This window comes from Macaca nemestrina, chromosome 6 (assembly GCF_043159975.1).
Source record: "Macaca nemestrina isolate mMacNem1 chromosome 6, mMacNem.hap1, whole genome shotgun sequence".
NCBI lineage: Eukaryota > Metazoa > Chordata > Mammalia > Primates > Cercopithecidae > Macaca > Macaca nemestrina.
Genome location: NC_092130.1, coordinates 66,856,633 through 66,875,840, shown reverse-complemented (window position 1 = coordinate 66,875,840; position 19,208 = coordinate 66,856,633). Strand labels below are relative to the sequence as shown.

Below are 19,208 nucleotides of genomic sequence, written 5' to 3'. Positions count from 1 at the left end.
TTAAGTATTAATTGTAGCAGTTCTAATTATGTAGAATAGAGATTAAGGAAGTTTTGACAAAATGTAATAAATAGGTCTTTGTTTAAATTATTTGAATGTCCTTGCTAATGATATCTATATATTGGAATTATGGATGCCTATTTTCACAATTATGTATATCATTTTACTAGGTATGAAAGGATACTTTAGAATTTAATTCGTAGTTAAATATTATACTCTGCTTTTTAAGAAGAAACTATTAATTTAATGAGTTCAAACCTGAGAAATAATTTTGTCATATTTAAAGAGTTAATTAAAATACTAATATTTTTATTCTTTGAAATATAAAACAGAATGTAAGTGGTATTTTATCTTACCTTTAATGGTATTAGGAAGTTAAGTGCTTTTTGAATTTTTTTTCTTATTTGTGTTCATTGTGTGAAACTTGAACATTATGGAAAATATTTTATAGAGAGTAGAAGATTTTTTTTTTTTCTCTTGAGACAGGGTCTCACTCTGTTACCCAGGCTGGAGTGCAGTGGCGTGCAGCCTCCACCTCCCGAGCTTCATCAATTCTCCTCCCTCAGCCTCCCAAGTAGCTGGGACTATAGGTGCATGCCACCATGCCTAGCTAATTTTTAAATTTTTTGTAGAGAGGAGGTTTCAACGTGTTGCCCAGGCTTATCTCAGACTCCTGGGCTCAAGCGATCCACCTGCCTTGGCCTCCCAAAGTACCAGGATTACAGGCATGAGCCACCATGCCTGGCCAGAAAATGAAAGATTTTAAATTCTCTTGCCACCCTGTATCACTGCATTACTGTCAGAATATCCAAATATGTGCTGGTGGATTTTTGTTTGTTTGTTTTTCTGTTTTTGGTGGTAGTGGTGGTGGTGGGGTTTGTATGTTTTGTTTTTGTTCTCTTTACAGCATTGTTATATATTGGTTTTTTAACATAGGCTAAGAACATATAATTTTGCATCTTGATTTTTTTTCACAACAGATTTGGATATGTTTCCAAGTCAGTGCCTGTAGATATGCCTCATTGTCTAAACAACTGCATAGTATTCCTGAACATTTTTGTAATGATAATAAACAATGGTGAAAAATGACACTTTCCTGTTTGTTGGGTTATATAAGAGTTGTCTCATTTCATCTTCTCAGTAACTCCAAGACACGTAGATTTTATCTTTTTACAGATGAGGAATAAAAATTAAAACTTATAGATGTTAATCTACTCTAGTTAACATAGCTAAGAAGTGATAGAGTAGGAATCTTTCTCTTATATTGTACTTACTTGTATCCTAATTTTTTTTGCTTATTTGTAGGAATGTTTCAATAGGATAAGTTTCCTAGAAGTGGAAATGCCAGATCAAGGATATGGCAATTAAAAATTTTAACAGCTAGATTCACTAGTTATTGTTCCATAACTCTAAAAAAGAGTTAACATGTTACCGTATTGAAAGTATTGAAAGTTCTTGTTTCTCTAAAGCTTGGGCAAGAATGGATATAATTTTTTAAACCTTTATCAAGCTGATCAGCAAAAAATAATATTTTAACTTGCATTTTGTTGATTCTTAGTTATCTTTTATTTGCCTCTTATCTGTTTATCTTGTATGAGTTCCTTATTTTTATTCTTTTTGGCTTAATAATTTTGGATTTATTTTTTAGAGTGTTTATATATTATAGATGCATGCCTGTTGACCATTAAACATCTTAAAAATAATTTCTCCCAATTTTTTGTTTACTTTTTACCTTTGTTTATGGTATCTTGTTTAGTAGTTTTACATTTTTAGTCAAATCTGTCAATATTTTTCTAGGGCTTTGGGGCATGTTAAGAGTGGATTAATGGACATTTTCTGTATTTATTTATTTATAGGTGTGGTATCACTATGTTTCCCAGGCTAGAGTGCAGTGGCTATTCACAGAGTTGATTATAGCTCACTATAGCCTTGAACTCTTACCTCAAGGGATCCTCCTGCTTCTGCCTCCTAAGTAGCTGGAGCTATCGGTGCATACCACCACACCTGGCTCTTTCTATAAATATTTTATTCTAATACTTTTATATTGTTTAAAAAATTCATCTGAAATTTATTTTATTGTATTATATCAGGTAGGAATTTTACTTTTTCTTCATGTTATTTCCAGTTCAGATATAACTTTTATTTAACAATCTGTCTTTCCCTCCAAACTCCCCGACCCGATTTAAGATGCTATTTTTGACCAAATACTAACTTTCTGTAGTACCAGGGTCTATTGCTAAAATTTTTTTTTATGTGTCTTTAATCTCATTATCTATTCCTGCATCAGGATTCTGCTTTTTGTTGTTTACAGTGTGAGCCTGATATTCTTCTTCATTATCTTTTACCTTTTTTAGTGGTTGCTCTAGAGTTTGCAATATACATTTGCAACTAAACCAAGTCCACTTTCAAATAACACTATACCACCTTACGGGTAGTGTGAGTACCTTAAATGAAAAAATAACCCTAATTCCTCCCTCCTGTCCCTTGTATCATTGCTGTCATTCATTTTACTTATATGTAACCATACATCAACATACATGTACACACATAAGATATATACATACATAATAAACTACATTGTTGCTATTATTATTTTGATCCAATTGTTAAGTGTTAGATCAGTTAAGAATACAAAAAATAAAAGTTAAAAAAAATTTAGTTTTTTACCTCTATTTATTCCTTCCTTAGTGTTCTTTCATTATGAAGATTCAAGTTTCTGGCCTATGTTATTTTTCTTTCTCTGTAAAGAACTTACAAAAAACATTTCTTGCAAGGCTGTGGTCTACTGACAACAAATTCCCTCAATTTGTATTCATCTGATAAAGTCTTCATTTCTCCTTCATTTTTGAAGGATAATTTTGCAAGGTACAGAATTCTAGGATGGTGTTTTTGTTTTTGTTTTTTCTCCTCTCACCTCTTCTCTCCGCTCTGAGGAAAACTTGGTTGTAATTCTTACCTTTGCTCTTTGTAGGTAAGGGTTTTCCCCTGCTCTGGCTTCTTTTAGGATTTTTTAGAAGATATCATTGATTTTCTGTAGTTTGAAAGTGATACATTTATCTTCTCTTTTAAAATATTTCTTGGTGGTACTTATGCATTTATGCTTCTGGATGCGGGGTTCCGACCTGCAGACCCTGACCCAGTGATGGATGAGAGACATATACTGGCACAGATGTTTTGCCTGTCAGTTAGGCTGAGGGTCTGGGCCACTCACCGACACCAAGGAAGGTACTGTAAAGAGCTGTAGCCGAGGCCCCATCAGCCAGCAAAGCTCACATTTATTCAGTATAGATTAAATGACAAAGGTCTTGAGTAGACACCACTAGAGGGTAATTGACATTGCCGACCTTGTAGAGAGCAAATGCACGGGGGTTGATTAAAGGTTGGTCTTAGGACCACATGAGTAAACAAGCTATTTAGATAAGCTCCTCTACATTCCTATGTATCTATGAGCTCAGCTTTTAAGAGAATTCAGCTGCCTTCAGCCACTTTATGCAAACCCCCAGACTTTCCAAGAGGGTTTGTGTTTATTTCCTATAATTTTACAATTTCTTTCACCATCCTGACCGAACTCCCACATCTGGAGGAACTAGTCAAGTTTAAAAAAAAAAAAAATCCTAGGGGCTGACACATGCATGAAAAGATGTTTTCTTTTACTCACAGTTAAAAAAATAAAAATAAATTATATTTTTTAACTCTAAGATTGGCAGAAATTAAAAAATTGATGATACCAAGTATCTGTATGGGTGTTGGAAGGCAGCTCTTCTGCTTTGTTGCTTTGTTGGTAGGAGTATAAATTGTTTTGAGGAGCAATTTGATAATTTTTTCATATAAATTAAAAATTTGTGTACTCTCTGACTCAGCATTTTCACTACTAGTGATTTCGGCTAGTACATATATCTTTCTAAAACTCTGTGGAGACAGGTGTTTACTGCAGTGTTGTTTATAATATCAAGCAACAACATCAGTAACAAACCTAAAAAACTGGAAATTACTTAAATGTTTAATCATTTGTTAAGTTATAGCATAGCCACGAGATGGAATATGTAGCTGTTAAAATGGGCTAGGTAGATCTGGTATGTTATGTGAAAACTGCAAATTACAGACATTAAGTACAATCATCTCTTTGCATGGATGAAAAACATGCTTATATATACAAATATTCTGGGTTGTGTAAACATTTTTTTTCTTGAATGAGTTCATAAGTAACAGTAGTTACCTTTATGGAGAAGATATAAGGGCATTGGTGGTAGGGAGTAGGTAAGAATTTGATTTTTAAATCTTTCCAACCTGTTTGAATTTTATTTACAAAAAAGTATCTACAATCCTGGTTTATAGGCTATTTTTGTTTTTTTTTTTATGCTTTTCATCATTTAAAAAATCCCAGTGGAATTTTTATTTTTATTTCATTGACTTTATGGAATAATCTGGGGAGAAGTTAACATTTTTACAGCATTGATTATCCCCATCCATGAATATGGCATATTTCTTTATATATTCAGGTCTTCTTTTATGTTTTTCCAGTAACGTTTTATAATCTTCACGTAAACCTTAAATATTCCTGGATATATTTGATTTTAGATATTTTAGCTTTAGTTTCTATTGTGAGCAAGATCTTTTCAAATCACATTTTTTAGCGATTATTACTAGTTACATGAATGTTGTTGATTTTATGATTATATTTGGACTTGTTATAGAACTTCTTGAGTTCTAACGGTTTTTCAGTTGATTCACTTAGATTTTTTGTAGTATGTGATCATGTCATCTTATAGTATTTTAAAACTTTTGTTTCAGATTCCTCAGTTCCTTTTAGATGATTGCTTTAAAAATGGTATCCCTTGCCGTATATTTTGTACTCAACCAAGACGATTGGCAGCTATTGCTGTGGCTGAAAGAGTTGCCGCAGAGAGAAGGGAAAGGATTGGTCAAACAATTGGTTATCAGATCCGATTAGAAAGCAGGTAAAAACAGTTCTCATCTATCTTCTCTTTTATCATGCTTAAAAAAGACTAAGTATATTTCATTAAAAATAGAAGATGTGTTAGTTGAAAATTTAGATGATCATTTTGCTCCAAGTAAGTCTAAATCAGGATATTGAAGTCTTGTCTAAATCTGGAGAAGTTTTGAATGAAGAGTTTGAAAAAGATTTGAACCATAGATAAAAATTCCATTTCATAGTTTCGTGATCAGTTATTTTACTTATTTGAGCCTCAGTGTCCTCATCTGTAAAATGAGTCAAAGAAAAGCATCTAGAGTACAGGTTTGATGTGAGGTTTATAGTGAACGCTCAATAACTGTTAATGAGTGAATTTATTATCAGTAGTAGTATAAATTGAGCATCTTACATCCAAAAATCTGAAATCCATGATGCTCAAAAATCTAAAACTTTTTGAGTCCCAACATGACACTCAAAGGAAATGCTCATTGGAGCATTTTGGATTTTTTATTTTCAGATTTGGGATGCTCAACTGGAGGTATTCTAAAATGTGGAAAAATCTGAAAGCTAAAACCCTTTCTGTCTCAAGCATTTTGAATAAGGGATACTCAGCCTGTAGTATTAGTAATGCCTTCTTGACAAGTAGTACTTTTTTTTTGTTCTCAGTAATGATACAAAATCTGATTCCATTTGTAACATACTTTATTTGCAAGCAAAAAGTACTTAAGATTTTGTTTGTTTTTGGAGCAGCTTAGGTTCTTTAACAAAATACATCACTTAATATAAAAGGCTATTGTCAGGCAGTCTCACATAACTGCAAAACCATATAGCTTTACTAATAAACTGTACATACCAGTACAGTATTATATTAGTAATATTTATTAAAATGTGTACCAGGCCAGCATTTAATGTGATTATGTTTTAGTTACATGAAAGACTTGCAATTGTGCACTTTATTTTGCTTTTTTTAAAAAGGGTTTCTCCAAAGACACTTCTGACATTTTGTACTAATGGGGTATTGCTTCGTACATTGATGGCAGGAGATAGTACGTTGTCGACTGTGACACATGTTATCGTGGTAAGAATATTGGTGAATTTGTCATATGTAACTAACTCAGATTGCTTAAAATTTAAATACATATGCCATTTCAGGGTAGTCTCAAAAAATTTGAATACATAATTACATTTTTGGAATAGGGTGGAAAAGAGAACCAACTTATTCTTTTGAACAGGCTATAATGATCAAGTTATTTTTTGTCTATAATTATTAGAAATATTTTGTATTACAAAAATAATAAAACCATCTGGCTTTATTGGGGGAAAATAAAATAAGCAGGTAGTTTTAAAAAATGTGCTTTTCATATATGAAAATGATGCATGTACTTAGAGTTCTCAAAAAAAAGGGGAGTTTTCTTTTATCTCTTTACGTGGTCATTTGATCCCTTCATTAATATGTATTTCCCAATGATAGAGATATACTTATAAACTCCATGGTTAAGCTGCTAAATTAACTAACTGCTGATGAACTAAGTTGATGAGTTTACCTCTTTATTAAGGAATTCTAACCTTTTATCTAGTTTGTGTCAGAAAAAAATTAGATTAAGTTTTATAAGCTTGGAATAAGCAGCTTTCAGAAACTTACCCAAACCAAAGGATGCACTTCATAAGCTCTGATGCTAAAAGAAACATATTTAAATAGATTTTTTATGTATTAAAAGCACCTTAAATTGGACTTATAATTTTTTGTAGTTTTATATTCTGTGGGAAAAAAGGGCAATATAGACAGCCCTTTGTATCTGTGGATTCCATGACTATGGATTCAAACAACCGCAGGTTGAAAACATTTGAAAAAATACTGTATCTGTATCGAACATGTACAGACTTTTCTTGTCGTTATTCCCTGAAGAATGTAGTGTAACTATTTACCTAGCATTACACTGTACTAGGTAATATAAGTAGTCTAGAGATGATTTAAATTATATGGAAGGATTTGCATGAGTTACATGCAAATACTATGCCATTTCTTTTTTATCAGGGACTTGAGCATCCATGAATTTTGGCATGGGGGAAGGCCCTGGAACCATTCACCCACAGATGCCAAGGGATAACTTTACTTTGTCATCTACATTTCATTGTTGATGTCTAATTATTTCTGAAACTCCTGTAATACAAAATTTTCATGAATGTTGATTGGCCTTGTCCACATTTAATTTGAATTAGTGTGAAACCCAGTAGTGCCATTGTTTTAAAGACTTAGTCATCAATAATGTTTTAACTGTTCCATGGTTTTATTTCTCTTTACTACAGGATGAAGTGCATGAAAGGGATCGATTTAGTGATTTTTTACTTACAAAGTTAAGAGATTTGTTGCAAAAGCACCCAACTTTGAAACTAATTCTTTCTAGTGCTGCCTTGGATGTGAATCTCTTTTTAAGATATTTTGGAAGTTGTCCAGTGATATACAGTAAGTTAAATTGTCAGATTTCTTCTCTAATTTTTGTGAAAGAACACTTTTGGACATTATTTATCCTAATAGAAACTGGGGAATGTTCTGAAGTAGAGGCCATCTATTACTGTTCCCCCTGAGATAGGCTTAATAGTACTTCTTTCTGATTTCAACTTCTCCTTTTCTATCAACAGCTCTTTGGTATTGTGTAGTGAGCCTAATTCTCTTACCTTAAAAGGAAATATGCTTTATTTTCACTTTGTGTTCTGTCTTAAATTGTCCTATAACTATTTCCCTTTATTGGTAGATATCTTTAAAAAGTAGTCTATACTCCCATGTTTTACTTCACATTCACTTCTGAAAATGCTAAAACAACGTTTGCCCTTGTCCTTTATTAAAAACTGATTTTGCCACCAGTCTTTAAAAAAAATGATAAATTCCTCTTCGAAAAATACAAAAATTAGGCCAGACGCTGTGGCTCATGCCTGTAATCCCAGCACTTTGGGAGGCCGAGGCAGGTGGATCACAGGGTCAGGAGATCAAGACCATCCTGGCTAACATGGTGAAACCCCGTCTCTACTAAAAATATGAAAAATTAGCCAGGCGTGGTGGCAGGCGCCTGTAGTCCCAGCTACTTGGGAGGCTGAGGCAGGACAATGGTGTGAACCCAGGAAGTGGAGCTTGCAGTAAGCCGAGATTGTGCCACTGCACTCCAGCCTGGGCGACAGAGTGAGACTCTGTCTCAAAAAAAACCAAAAATACAAAAGTTGTGTTTACTTCAATGAAATAATACGAAAATATATAGAGAAAAAGTTCAGTTGCCCCATCCTTGTTTCATGTCCTAGTTTTCTGATTTATGGATGTTAACAGTGTTATATATATTCATTCTTACCTAATCTGTGCTCATACAAATGTATGCAAATAGATACATATTTATAATGTTTACAAAAATTGGTTTTTTGGATTTATGATTTATGGATGTTAACAGTGTTATATATATTCGTTCTTCATGCTCACAAAAATGTATGCAAATATATACACATTTATAACATTTACAAAAATTGGTTTTATAAAAATGAGCACATGGCTAATACATTATTTTCAATTTGCTTTATCATGAACAGTTTTCCAGTTTAGTAACTTTGTATCTAGTTCTTTATTTTAAGCAGCCGCATAATAAAGTATTTCATAATATTGATGTACTATGACTTATTTAACCATATCTTTATTTTTGGACATTCAAGTTTGTTCTAGATCCCCCGCCTTGCCCCTGCCAACATTGTTACAATGAACATCCTTTTACATATATCCTGATATACTGGATTTCTAGGGATAGATTTCTGAAAGTGAATTTGCTAAATAAGAGTATATCTATTTTTAATTTTAACAGCTTTTGCCATTTTACTTTTCAAAAGGCTGAAATGATTTACATTTCTGAAGTGTGTAGGGCTATTTATTTGAATTTTTACCATTGTTGTTTGACATTAACCTAATTGCCAATCTAATATTCAAATTTTAGGCAAAAATCTTACTTAGCTTTTCTGTGGTATCTTTTATGGTTGGCTCTCTCTCTTTTTTTTTTTTTGTGAAATGCTCAGATGCTGTAATTCATTTGATAGCATTGCTGCTTCCTGAACCTCATTCTTCATTATATCCCATACTTTCTCAGTCTGCCCTGTGGGCTTCTCTTCTTTCACATGGTGCTTAAATAGTGGTATTCTCTAGAATTATTCCCTTGATCTGTTTCCTTTTTTTCCTGTTCGCTCCATCTTCCTTCCTTCCTTCCTTCCTTCCTTCCTTTCCCACTATTCCCACCGTCTTGTTTCCTGCCCTGTGCTATACTGTACTAGGTATTGGAGATGCATAGTTTCCCTGGAAGCTTTCATTCATGCCCTGGGCTTCTGTTTTTTTCTTTTACACTGATGACTTCTGAATCTTTATTTTCAGTTGTTCTCCAGAGCTCTGGGTTTCGATATTTCTAATATGATCCAAACCGAATACTTCATCTCTTCTGTGAAACCTATTTCTCTTCTTGTGTTACCTGTCTTAATCATACTACCATTGACCTAATCACCTGAATCACAAACCTATAAGTTCTTAACTCCTTGTAATAATCTTGGGTGATCAAGGACATCAGATCTGTACATATGCTAATTGAAAGCTCATTTCTCATTTTACATGCTTAAAACCAAACCCCATTTCAGCAAACCTGTTCTTTTCAGCTTTCTTTCTTACCTCAGAGAATGACGTTATCATTCAGATTTGCAAGCCAGACGTCCAAGGACTATATTTGACACTTTCTTATTTTATTTTTTTTCTATATCCAATATAATGCTGAGTCCTATGGATTTTACCTCCTGACTAGCTCTAGAAATTGTCTGCTTCTTTTTGGTTTTCACTATTATTAATCTCATTCAGGTTAACCTGAACTAGTGCAGTAACTGCTACTCGGTTTGATATAGCCATTCTGCTATCTTTTAAATCCATTCTCCATATTGCAGTCAGAGTGGTCTTCTCTGAAGTAGAATTCTGATGATGTCGAGCACCTTCCTGAGCTTAAATCTTTGAATGACCTTTATCTCACGATAAAAACATAAACCCTTAGTAAGACTTATCTTTTCCTCTTACCTCATCTTGAACGATAAGGTAATCCACTCCCACCATTTTTCAAGTAAGTTGGCCTTTTAGTTCCTTGAAACACCTTTAGGTCCTTGAAACTCTTTTCCAGCACAGGGACTTTGCACATGCTGTTTTTCATCATCATTATACACTTTTTTTCTTTTTTCGTATGGCTTTGTTGTTTTGTTTATCTTCTTGTTTCTCGTTTTCTTAGTGAGGATACTTTTCTTGATGCGGTCAAATCCCCCCTGTTATATACTGTCATGGTGTCTCGTACTTGCATCTCATAGGACTCTTCACAACTCTGTATTTACATTTATATTCCGGATTTTTGGATTAATTTCTGTCTCTTCTGCTAGCTTGCCTCCAGGAACAGGAAATAGCTCTATTTTGTCTTACCATTTCTGCTTATAATACAGATGATATCAATGCCAGACACATGATAAGTGGATAGTAAACACTAGAGGGAAAAACCCAAGCACATGAACAGTTGTCTAATAGTTGTTTGTAAGTCAAAGTTATAGTTAAAGGACAATATTATAGGAGTCACTTGAACTATGAGATCACTTTTGGATATTATACTCAGGTTTATTAACTTGGTATTCTCATGTTTTTATGTGCATTTTCTTTAAGATGCAAGTTGAGTAATTTTTAAAAAATTATTTAGTACAGGGAAGACCATTTGAAGTAAAAGAAATGTTTCTGGAAGATATTTTAAGAACAACTGGATATACAAACAAAGAAATGTTAAAGTACAAAAAGGAAAAACAGCAAGGTAAATTTTTTAATAAAAGAAATTACTGTTGATAATGACTTTGGAGTACTCCGTGGACACTTGAAAGTGTTTTTCTCTTGTGTATAATTGTTTAACATTATATTAGAATATTGTCCCAAATATACCTTTGCTTTCCGATTTGGTTCCAGAAGTTATACTCTATGGAGAGGAACTGAAAGTGGATGCCAGAGTTGAGGAGGTGTCTGTATCCAAAGATTCAGCCACCTTTTAAGGAGGTGGAAGAGTATATGCTGGCTGCCCACAGCATATCTCATAGTGAAGGACTGGGAAGTGAATGGGAGGGAGTGAAAAAAGTAGTATGTGAGTAATAAACTCAACTTTGATAAGATGTTGAGTTTTCCAAATCTTGATGATGTTATGGGATTTCATTGATTTACTTTGAATTTAGCATTATTTGCCTGTTAATACATCTCTTGTAATGACTTATATTTCAGCTGTTGAATTAGGGTTCAGATTTCTTTTTCTTAATTTTAACTTCATTATTCATCATAGAAGACTTGGCTTCAAGCTTTGATACCTTGTTTATTCTGTATGCCCTTGGACAAAAATCTGAACTCCTTTGGATTCTCCCCTTGAAAAATGTAATCAGCAATGCTGATTTCACTGGGCAGCACTGAATTACTGATATGTAAGTTGTAAAACTCCTAGATCTTGAAACTCAAAAAAAAAAAAAAATTAAAAAAAAATTTTTTTAGAGACAGGGTCTTGTTCTATCACTCAGGCTAGAGTGCAGTGGTGCAATCAAGGCTCACTGCAACCTCTACCTCCTAGTCTCAAGGGATCCTCCCATCTCAGCCTCTTGAGATGTAGACCACTGTGCCCAGCTAATTTTTTAGATATTTTGTAGAGACGCAGTCTTGTTACATTGGCCTGGCTGATCTTGAACTTCTGGCCTCAAGCAATCCTCTTGCCTCAGCCTCCTAAAGTGGAATTACAAGCATGAGCCACCATGTCCAGCTGAAACATTTGAAAGTGAAAATTATATATAATTGTATCTCAAAAAGCTGGCACGGTGGTAGAAGTTCAACAAATGGTTTTCTACAAACTGCTGTATGAATTTTGGTCATTGATTTAAACAATAGTTATAACATGGATAAAAATACTCTTAATTCTGGACTTACTTAGAAGTAAACTTATTAGTAGGATTTGGAACAATAGATGAATACATGAATGTATAAGCCCGTTTTCACAATGGTGTAAAGATACTAAGCGAGACTGGGTAATTTATAAAGAAAAGAGATTTAATTGACTCACAGTTCTGCATGGCTGGGGAGGCCTCAGGAAACTTACAGTCATGATGGAAGGCAAAGGGAAAGCAAGGACTTTCTTTACATGGCAGCAAGAGAGAGAAGTGCAAGCAGGGGAAATGCCAGATGCTTATAAAACCATCAGATCTCATGAGAACTCACTCACTATCATGAGATCAGCATGGGGGAAACCGCCCCCATGATCCAGTTACCTCCCACCAGGTCTTTCCCTCAACACCTGGGGATTATAATTCAAGATGAGATTTGGGTGGAGACACAGAGCCTAACCATATCAATGAAGTTTTCAAGCAGTTTCATGTATCTTTGTGTTTCAGCATAACACATTTTTTATTGAATATTCTTAATATGTTTTTTAAAAGTAACTACAGAATACGGCCAACTTTTAAGAGATACCAGATTCACATAATTTATTTAAACAAAGGAATACATTTCAAAAAGGAAAAGATTTGTCTACATATTCTTTCTTTGATAATTAATTTAGAAGAGAAACAACAAACCACACTTACAGAATGGTACTCAGCTCAAGAAAATACTTTCAAGCCTGAATCTCAGAGGCAGAGAACTGTTCCAAATGTGACTGACGAGTATGACTTATTGGATGATGGTGGTGACGCTGTCTTCAGTCAGCTGGTATGATCGTCCTGGTTTCCTACTGATATTTTGTGTGAAAATTGTGTAGGTTAAAGATCATTTTATGAGATTATACTTTTTTTTTTTTTTTTTTTTGAGACAGAGTCTCACTCTGTCGCCCAGGCTGGAGTGCAGTGGCGTGATCTCTGCTCACTGCAAGCTCCACCTCCCGGGTTCACACCATTCTCCTGCCTCAACCTCCTGAGTTGCTGGGACTACAGGCGCCCGCCACCATGCCTGACTAATTTTTTGTATTTTTAGTAGAGATGGAATTTCACCTTGTTAGCCAGGGTGGTCTCGTGATCCTGACCTCGTGATCCACCCGCTTTGGCCTCCCAAAGTTCTGGGATTATAGGCATGAGCCACCATGCCCGGCCAAGAGATTATAATTTTTTACTGCATAATTGAATGGTAATTCTCTTAGTTTATTTTAGACTACAATCAATTTTTCAGAGCAACTTTCTACTCTTTAAAAAGATAATTTACCCTTTTTTTGAGCATGTGACAGTATATAATGCAGATATGCTTGCAGTTTTCCAGCAGTGTTTAAAGTTGTAATGTATCCAAATGAACTATACATGAATTTTTAAAAGTACTTTTAAGGAATATTTTAAAATTGATGATAAAAATTGTTATTTAACATCTTTATGGATATGCACACTAAATATACTATATATATTATGATATATATCCTATATGCTTATAAGATTATAACATGCTATGTGTAAAAACATATAGTGTAGATTTATTTGGGTCATGAAACAGCATTTTGACCTTGTGTATTTGTAGTTCTTAAGACTGGCTGTACATTCTGTCACCTGAGGAGCTTTTAAAGCCCTGTGGAATCTGACACCCTGCCAACAAGAGATTCTGATGCACTTGCTCTGGGGTGGGACCTGGCATCAGTATTAAAAAGCTGTAGGTGCTACTTCCCTTGATGTGCAGTTGGGAAAGAGAACTACTGAGGTGTATGTGCATTTAACAGTATCATATTGGAAGCACAATTAACATTGTGACTGGATCATAGTCCTTTGTTGACAAACTCATTCTCAGATAAAAGCTAAGTATAAGGACAAGATACCGTGTTGTGAGTGATAATGTTTGTGATGAAATGAGAAATTTTTTTATGTCAAAGCCTTTGCTATGTAGTGTCATAGGATTAGTAGTCCTTATGGCCATTGTGGTCATCTTATGTTCTTTGCAAGCAAATGTTCATAAATTGTTAGGTAATTTGTGATAATTTATGATTTTTACTGTTTTTTGTAGACTGAAAAAGATGTGAATTGCCTTGAACCATGGTTAATAAAGGAAATGGATGCTTGTCTTTCTGATATATGGCTACATAAAGATATTGATGCCTTTGCTCAGGTCTTTCATCTCATTTTAACTGAAAATGTTAGTGGTAAGTTTATTTTAATTTTAAAAATTTACCCTTGCAGTTATTTATGATGGAAGTATAGTTTAATTCAAAATGTATGTACTACCAATAATTGCACAACCAAAAATTTTATTTTTTAGGAGTATTTATTTTATTTCAAATGCACAAATCAGGATCTTCTTACTAGCATAGCATAGTAGAAATAAATACTGTGTTAAATCAGAGATTCTTAAGCTCATGTCACCATTGTAGTTTGAAGAGCTATGTGATTACATGACAATTACGTGCAAAAATGCTTTTATGTGTATGTGTTATGCATATACTCTTGTCTTTCCCTTCCTTGGAAAGGATTTAGGTGTCAAGTATTTATTCTCTCACCTAAACCCCTCAGCATTATTATTGTAATTATTATTGATTACTTTCTTCTTGAAATATTTTACTCAGTTAACTTCTGGTATTTCATACTTGGCTTATTTTCTTCTTATTTCCCTGGCTCTGACTTCTTGGTTTTCTTGGCAAGATCTTTTTCTTTTTTTCTGACTTGTAAATACGAAATTTCCTAGGTCTCAATCCTTAAGACCTTAATTCTATTTATACTTACTCCTTAAGGGGATCTCAAATAGTCATTGCTTTAAATATCTATTTAAATGACCCCTAAATTTACATTTCCAGACCTCACCTACCCCCTGACTTAAATATACCTGATCACTTGTTATCTCCAGTTGGATGTCTGTTAGGTGAATAAAATTGGATATGCCTCAAACAACTTCTGATCCCCTCCCTACATACCTTACTCTCAACCTGCACTTTTCATGTGTTTCCCTTTTCAGTAAATGGTCACTATCATTCACCTAGTTGCTAAGGCAGCAAAGCATACAGAAAGTCTGCTGTCACATTGCACATATAATTCATTAGCAAATCCTGTTTACTTTGCATTCTAAAATAAATCTGGAATATGACCACATTTCATTTCCCCTACTGTACATTTCACTCCCCTAGTCCAAGCCAGCCTCTCTTCTGGACTATTACAGTAGCCCGTTAACCATTTCTGTTTTTATGTTACTGCAGTCTGTTCTCCACAGAAAAATAAGATTGATCCTTTCATAAAGGAAATTGGATCATTCCACTTGCCTGTTCTCAACTCTCCCAGGCTTCCAGTTACACTGTGGATGAAAGTCAAAGTCCTTTCCATGATTAGGCCTCTGGCTACTTTCTTGATCTTATCTTCTGCCACTCTCCTCCTTGTTCACTGTGCCTAGACACACTTGTCTCCTTGATATTCTTCATGTTTGCCAACACATTCCCTTCTGTGAGATTTTGTTTTGTTGTTTCCTATGCCTAGAAAACTGCCTCCATCGGTAATCACACGGCCCAGTGCCTACTTATTTAGGTCTCTGCTTACATACTGCCTTCTCAGAGAGGCCTTTTCTGATCGCCTTACTAAAATTGTACCCTTTTCTCACTATATCTCCCTTACCTTGCTTTATTAGTCTTTATTGTACTTTTATTACCTGTCATGTGTTTTTTATTTTTATTACCTATTTCATCTACTAGAATGAAAACTACATGAGGGCAGAAACTTTGTCAGTTTTACTTATCTCTGTATCACCAGAGGTTCATCGTTTATTAAGTGCTGAAAAATCTTTGTTGAATAATGATATTATTATTATTATTGTTATTTTTGAGACAGAGTCTCACTCTATACCAGGCTGGAGTGCAGTGGTGCAATCTTGACTCACTGCAACCTCTGCCTCCCCGCTTCAAGTGATTCTCCTGGCTCAGCCTCCTGAGTAGCTGGGACTACAGGTGTGCGTCACCTCGCCCAGCTAATTTTTTTGTATTTTTAGTAGAGATGGGGTTTCACCATGTTGGCCAGGATGGTCTTGATTTCTTGACTTTTTGATCTGCCTGCCTTGGCCTCCCAAAGTGCTGGAATTACAGGCAGGAGCCACCGCACCCAGCCGAATAATGATATTACTTTTAAGCATCTTTACCACATGATAATCTGTTGGAACATGTTTAGTGACAGGAAGTTCACTACCTTTCTTTTGAATTGTTTCAGGAGTTAACTTTTTAGTATGTTGATATGAAATCTAACTACATGGCATTTGCCTTTTTTCTGCTTCTGGAGTGATCACATGTATTTATACCTGACAGACTTCCAGGTGTATGAAGATGGTTATTCTTTTTCCTTTACATTTTTTGTTTTTTGGGCTGACTATACCTATTACTTCAACTATTCTTTACTGTAACATGATATCTGGTCCTCTCCTTCCCTGGTCCATCTTCTCTGGATATGTTCTGTTTTATCCCTTTTAAAAAGCATAGTATCCAGTTCTGAGTGTTAATCTCTTAGTAACCATCTTAGCCTAAAACCTTCTACTCTTTACTTACATTAATCCAGCCAACCCCATTGTCTTATTGATTCATATTGTTTTTGAAATTTTTAGTTCTTTTTTTAAACCTATGATTTTATTAAATTAAATTTTTTAATCATCATGTACTTGTTTTGACTTTTTCTTGAGCTTTAGACATTCTGTTTATTCATTATAAATTTTATCTTAAAGTTAGATTTGGCCCATTGTTTCTGTTTAACAATTTTAAAAAAATTCTAATTGTTATCTATTACATTAATAAGCTTTCTCTGTTTATTAATTTGAGGTGCCTGGGTCAATTATCAAGCATGTGGTATGCTACAAGGGACTTTAGGTCAATATTTGGGTGTGGTTGTTCAAGCAGTTATAATCCTACACATCTTCTAGTCTAACTTCTTAAAAAATAAATGAGTATTTTTTGACTTTCTTTATTCTATTTGTAAATGTATGTTGGCTCCTGGTGATTTGCTTTTTAAAGTTCATTGTTTTGTTTTGTTTTGAAACAGGGTCTCATTCTGTCACCCAGGGTGGAGTGCAGTGGTGCAATTGTGGCTCACTGCAGCCTTGACTTCGGGGCCCAGGTGGTTCTCCCACCTCAGCTTCCAGAGCTTTGGATTTAGATATTTCTAATATGCCCCAAACTGAATACTTCATCTCATCTGCAAAACCTGTATCTCTTTTGTTGAGAGCTGGCCAGGCTGGTTTTGAACTTCCGGGCTCAAGCGACCTGCCCAACTTTGCCTCCCAAAGTGCTGGGATTACAGACGTGGGCCACTGTGCCTGGCCCTCATTATCGATTTTTTGAAAAATAATTGATCTCCATTTTTAAAAGTAACTTTTTGGATTTGAAAGTGTAGATATTTGTTCGTCTCCAGTTTTCTGGCATTCTTTCTTTTTCCATTATTTAAAAAATATTTACTCTGAAGAGTTTAGCAATCTTACTTGAAAGTTAAGGAATTTAAATTCTGAAAACAGTGGCTTTAAAATATTTATGATGCATTTTAAGTACTTAAGTATTATCCTTAGCTTTCTTCCTGATATTTCTTTAGTGAATACTAGACTATTAATTTGATAATGGTCATCCTATGTAGGCTCAGGTCTCTCTTCTGCTCTTATGTACAGTTTGTACATTTCCCAGAGTCCCGTATTCTAATGTCTTAAGCCATGTGAGGAAAACTAAAATGTTATAGTAGCTCAATCATTCACTCCTCATCTTTTTATTTCATTTCTGAAATCTCAACCCTTGATTTCAACCAGAACTGAAAATATGTCATATGATTTAGGAAACTCTGGGCTTCATAGATTTCTTCTTAGTACCATCATTTTCCCTATGATCGTGTAGAAGCAGATAATAATCAGTTAAGACTTGACATTCTCTGTCATACTTACTGTACTAGTCATCTATTCCTACATTACAAATGATTCTAACACTTAGAAGCCTGAAACATTTATTACCTCACATAGTTTCTGAGAGTCAAGAATCTGGGAGTGGTTTAGCTGAGTGGTCTGGCTCCAAGTCTCTCATGAGGTTGCGGTTAAACTGTTGGTAGGGGCTGCATTAATCTGAAGGTTTGTTGGGGCTGGAGGGTCTGCTTTTGAGAAGCCTCACTTACATAGCTTTTGGCAAAGGGCCTCAGTTTGTTGCTGGCTGTTGGCAGAATAGCCGTGAGTTCTTGTCAGCTGTCCTTCTCAGTAGGGCTGCCTTATTCTTCCTGTGTGGCTTCTCTGAGAGTGATTCAAGAGAGAAAGTAAAAGAGCAGGCAGGAAGTTGTAGTTACTTTTTATGACCTAGTCTCCAGAGTTGCACACCACCTCTTTCACATTATTCTGTTTGTTAGAATGAGTCACTTAGTCCAATTTATAGTCAGGGAGAAGGGAATTAGGCTCCACCTCTTGAAGGGAGGAGTGTTAAAAATGTTTTAAATGTTTCACATTTATTCATACCCTTGTGCTCAAAATACACACAGTTTGATACATTCTCCAAGGCCATGGATTGAATATTCAGTTGAAGAAGTAATTTTCATACAGTGAGTACAGATAAAAATAAATTAATCTTTTAAAATGCCTGACCATCCCCGATTTATTGGATCTGAGTCTTGGAGTAAGGTATGGCTATCTGTGCTTTTAAAAATACAAAGCAGAAACAACGATAACAATAAACCCATCCCAAAGAACAACTCCCAAAGCAAAATGAAAATACATGCCATTATATATTTGTCCAAATCCATAGAATGCACAAAACCAAGAGTGAATCCTAATGTAAACTATGGACTTCGGTTGATGTGTCAGTATAGGTTCATCAGTTGTAACAAATGTTCCACTCTGGTGGGGGATGTTGATAATTGGGGAGGCTATGCATGTGTGAAGGCAAGGGACATATGGGGTATACTTGTATTTTCCTCTCAGTTTTGCTGTGAACATAAAACTTGTTCTAAAAAAAAGTCTTAAAAAAAAAGCCTGAGGCAATTTTCTTGTCTCTGCCCCACTTTAAAAGAACACTGATTTGTATTGATAATGGATACCGTGTTTCAGAGTGTTTATTGAATAGAAGATAATTGGGTATACATACTGTGTATCAATGATTAAAATTTTCCTTTTGTAGTTATCTTGAATTTTACTATGGAGGGTTTTTTTCATGAAATCTTTCTGAAATTACCAATTTTGTAATTTAAGCAAATTAGTCCTAAGCAATTATATTGAATTGCTTGAGAAATATATTCTAGGAAGAAACTTCAATAGAACTTTAATTATTTTTCTAATGTA

The 19,208-nt window shown here is 34.5% G+C and overlaps 1 protein-coding gene across 6 annotated transcripts in view; it reads left to right on the top strand.

Annotated features, from left to right (window-relative positions):
- Positions 1 to 19,208, top strand: part of LOC105499976 (YTH N6-methyladenosine RNA binding protein C2) — an 80,395-nt gene that overhangs the window by 14,372 nt on the left and 46,815 nt on the right. For all 6 annotated transcript variants that reach the window (XM_011772879.2, XM_071098598.1, XM_024787120.2 and 3 more), the window contains 6 exons: positions 4,792 to 4,958; positions 5,909 to 6,011; positions 7,241 to 7,397; positions 10,666 to 10,773; positions 12,544 to 12,692; positions 13,959 to 14,094. In XM_011772879.2, the coding sequence (XP_011771181.1) occupies positions 4,792 to 4,958; positions 5,909 to 6,011; positions 7,241 to 7,397; positions 10,666 to 10,773; positions 12,544 to 12,692; positions 13,959 to 14,094 (820 nt within the window). The remainder of the gene's footprint in view (positions 1 to 4,791; positions 4,959 to 5,908; positions 6,012 to 7,240; positions 7,398 to 10,665; positions 10,774 to 12,543; positions 12,693 to 13,958; positions 14,095 to 19,208) is intronic.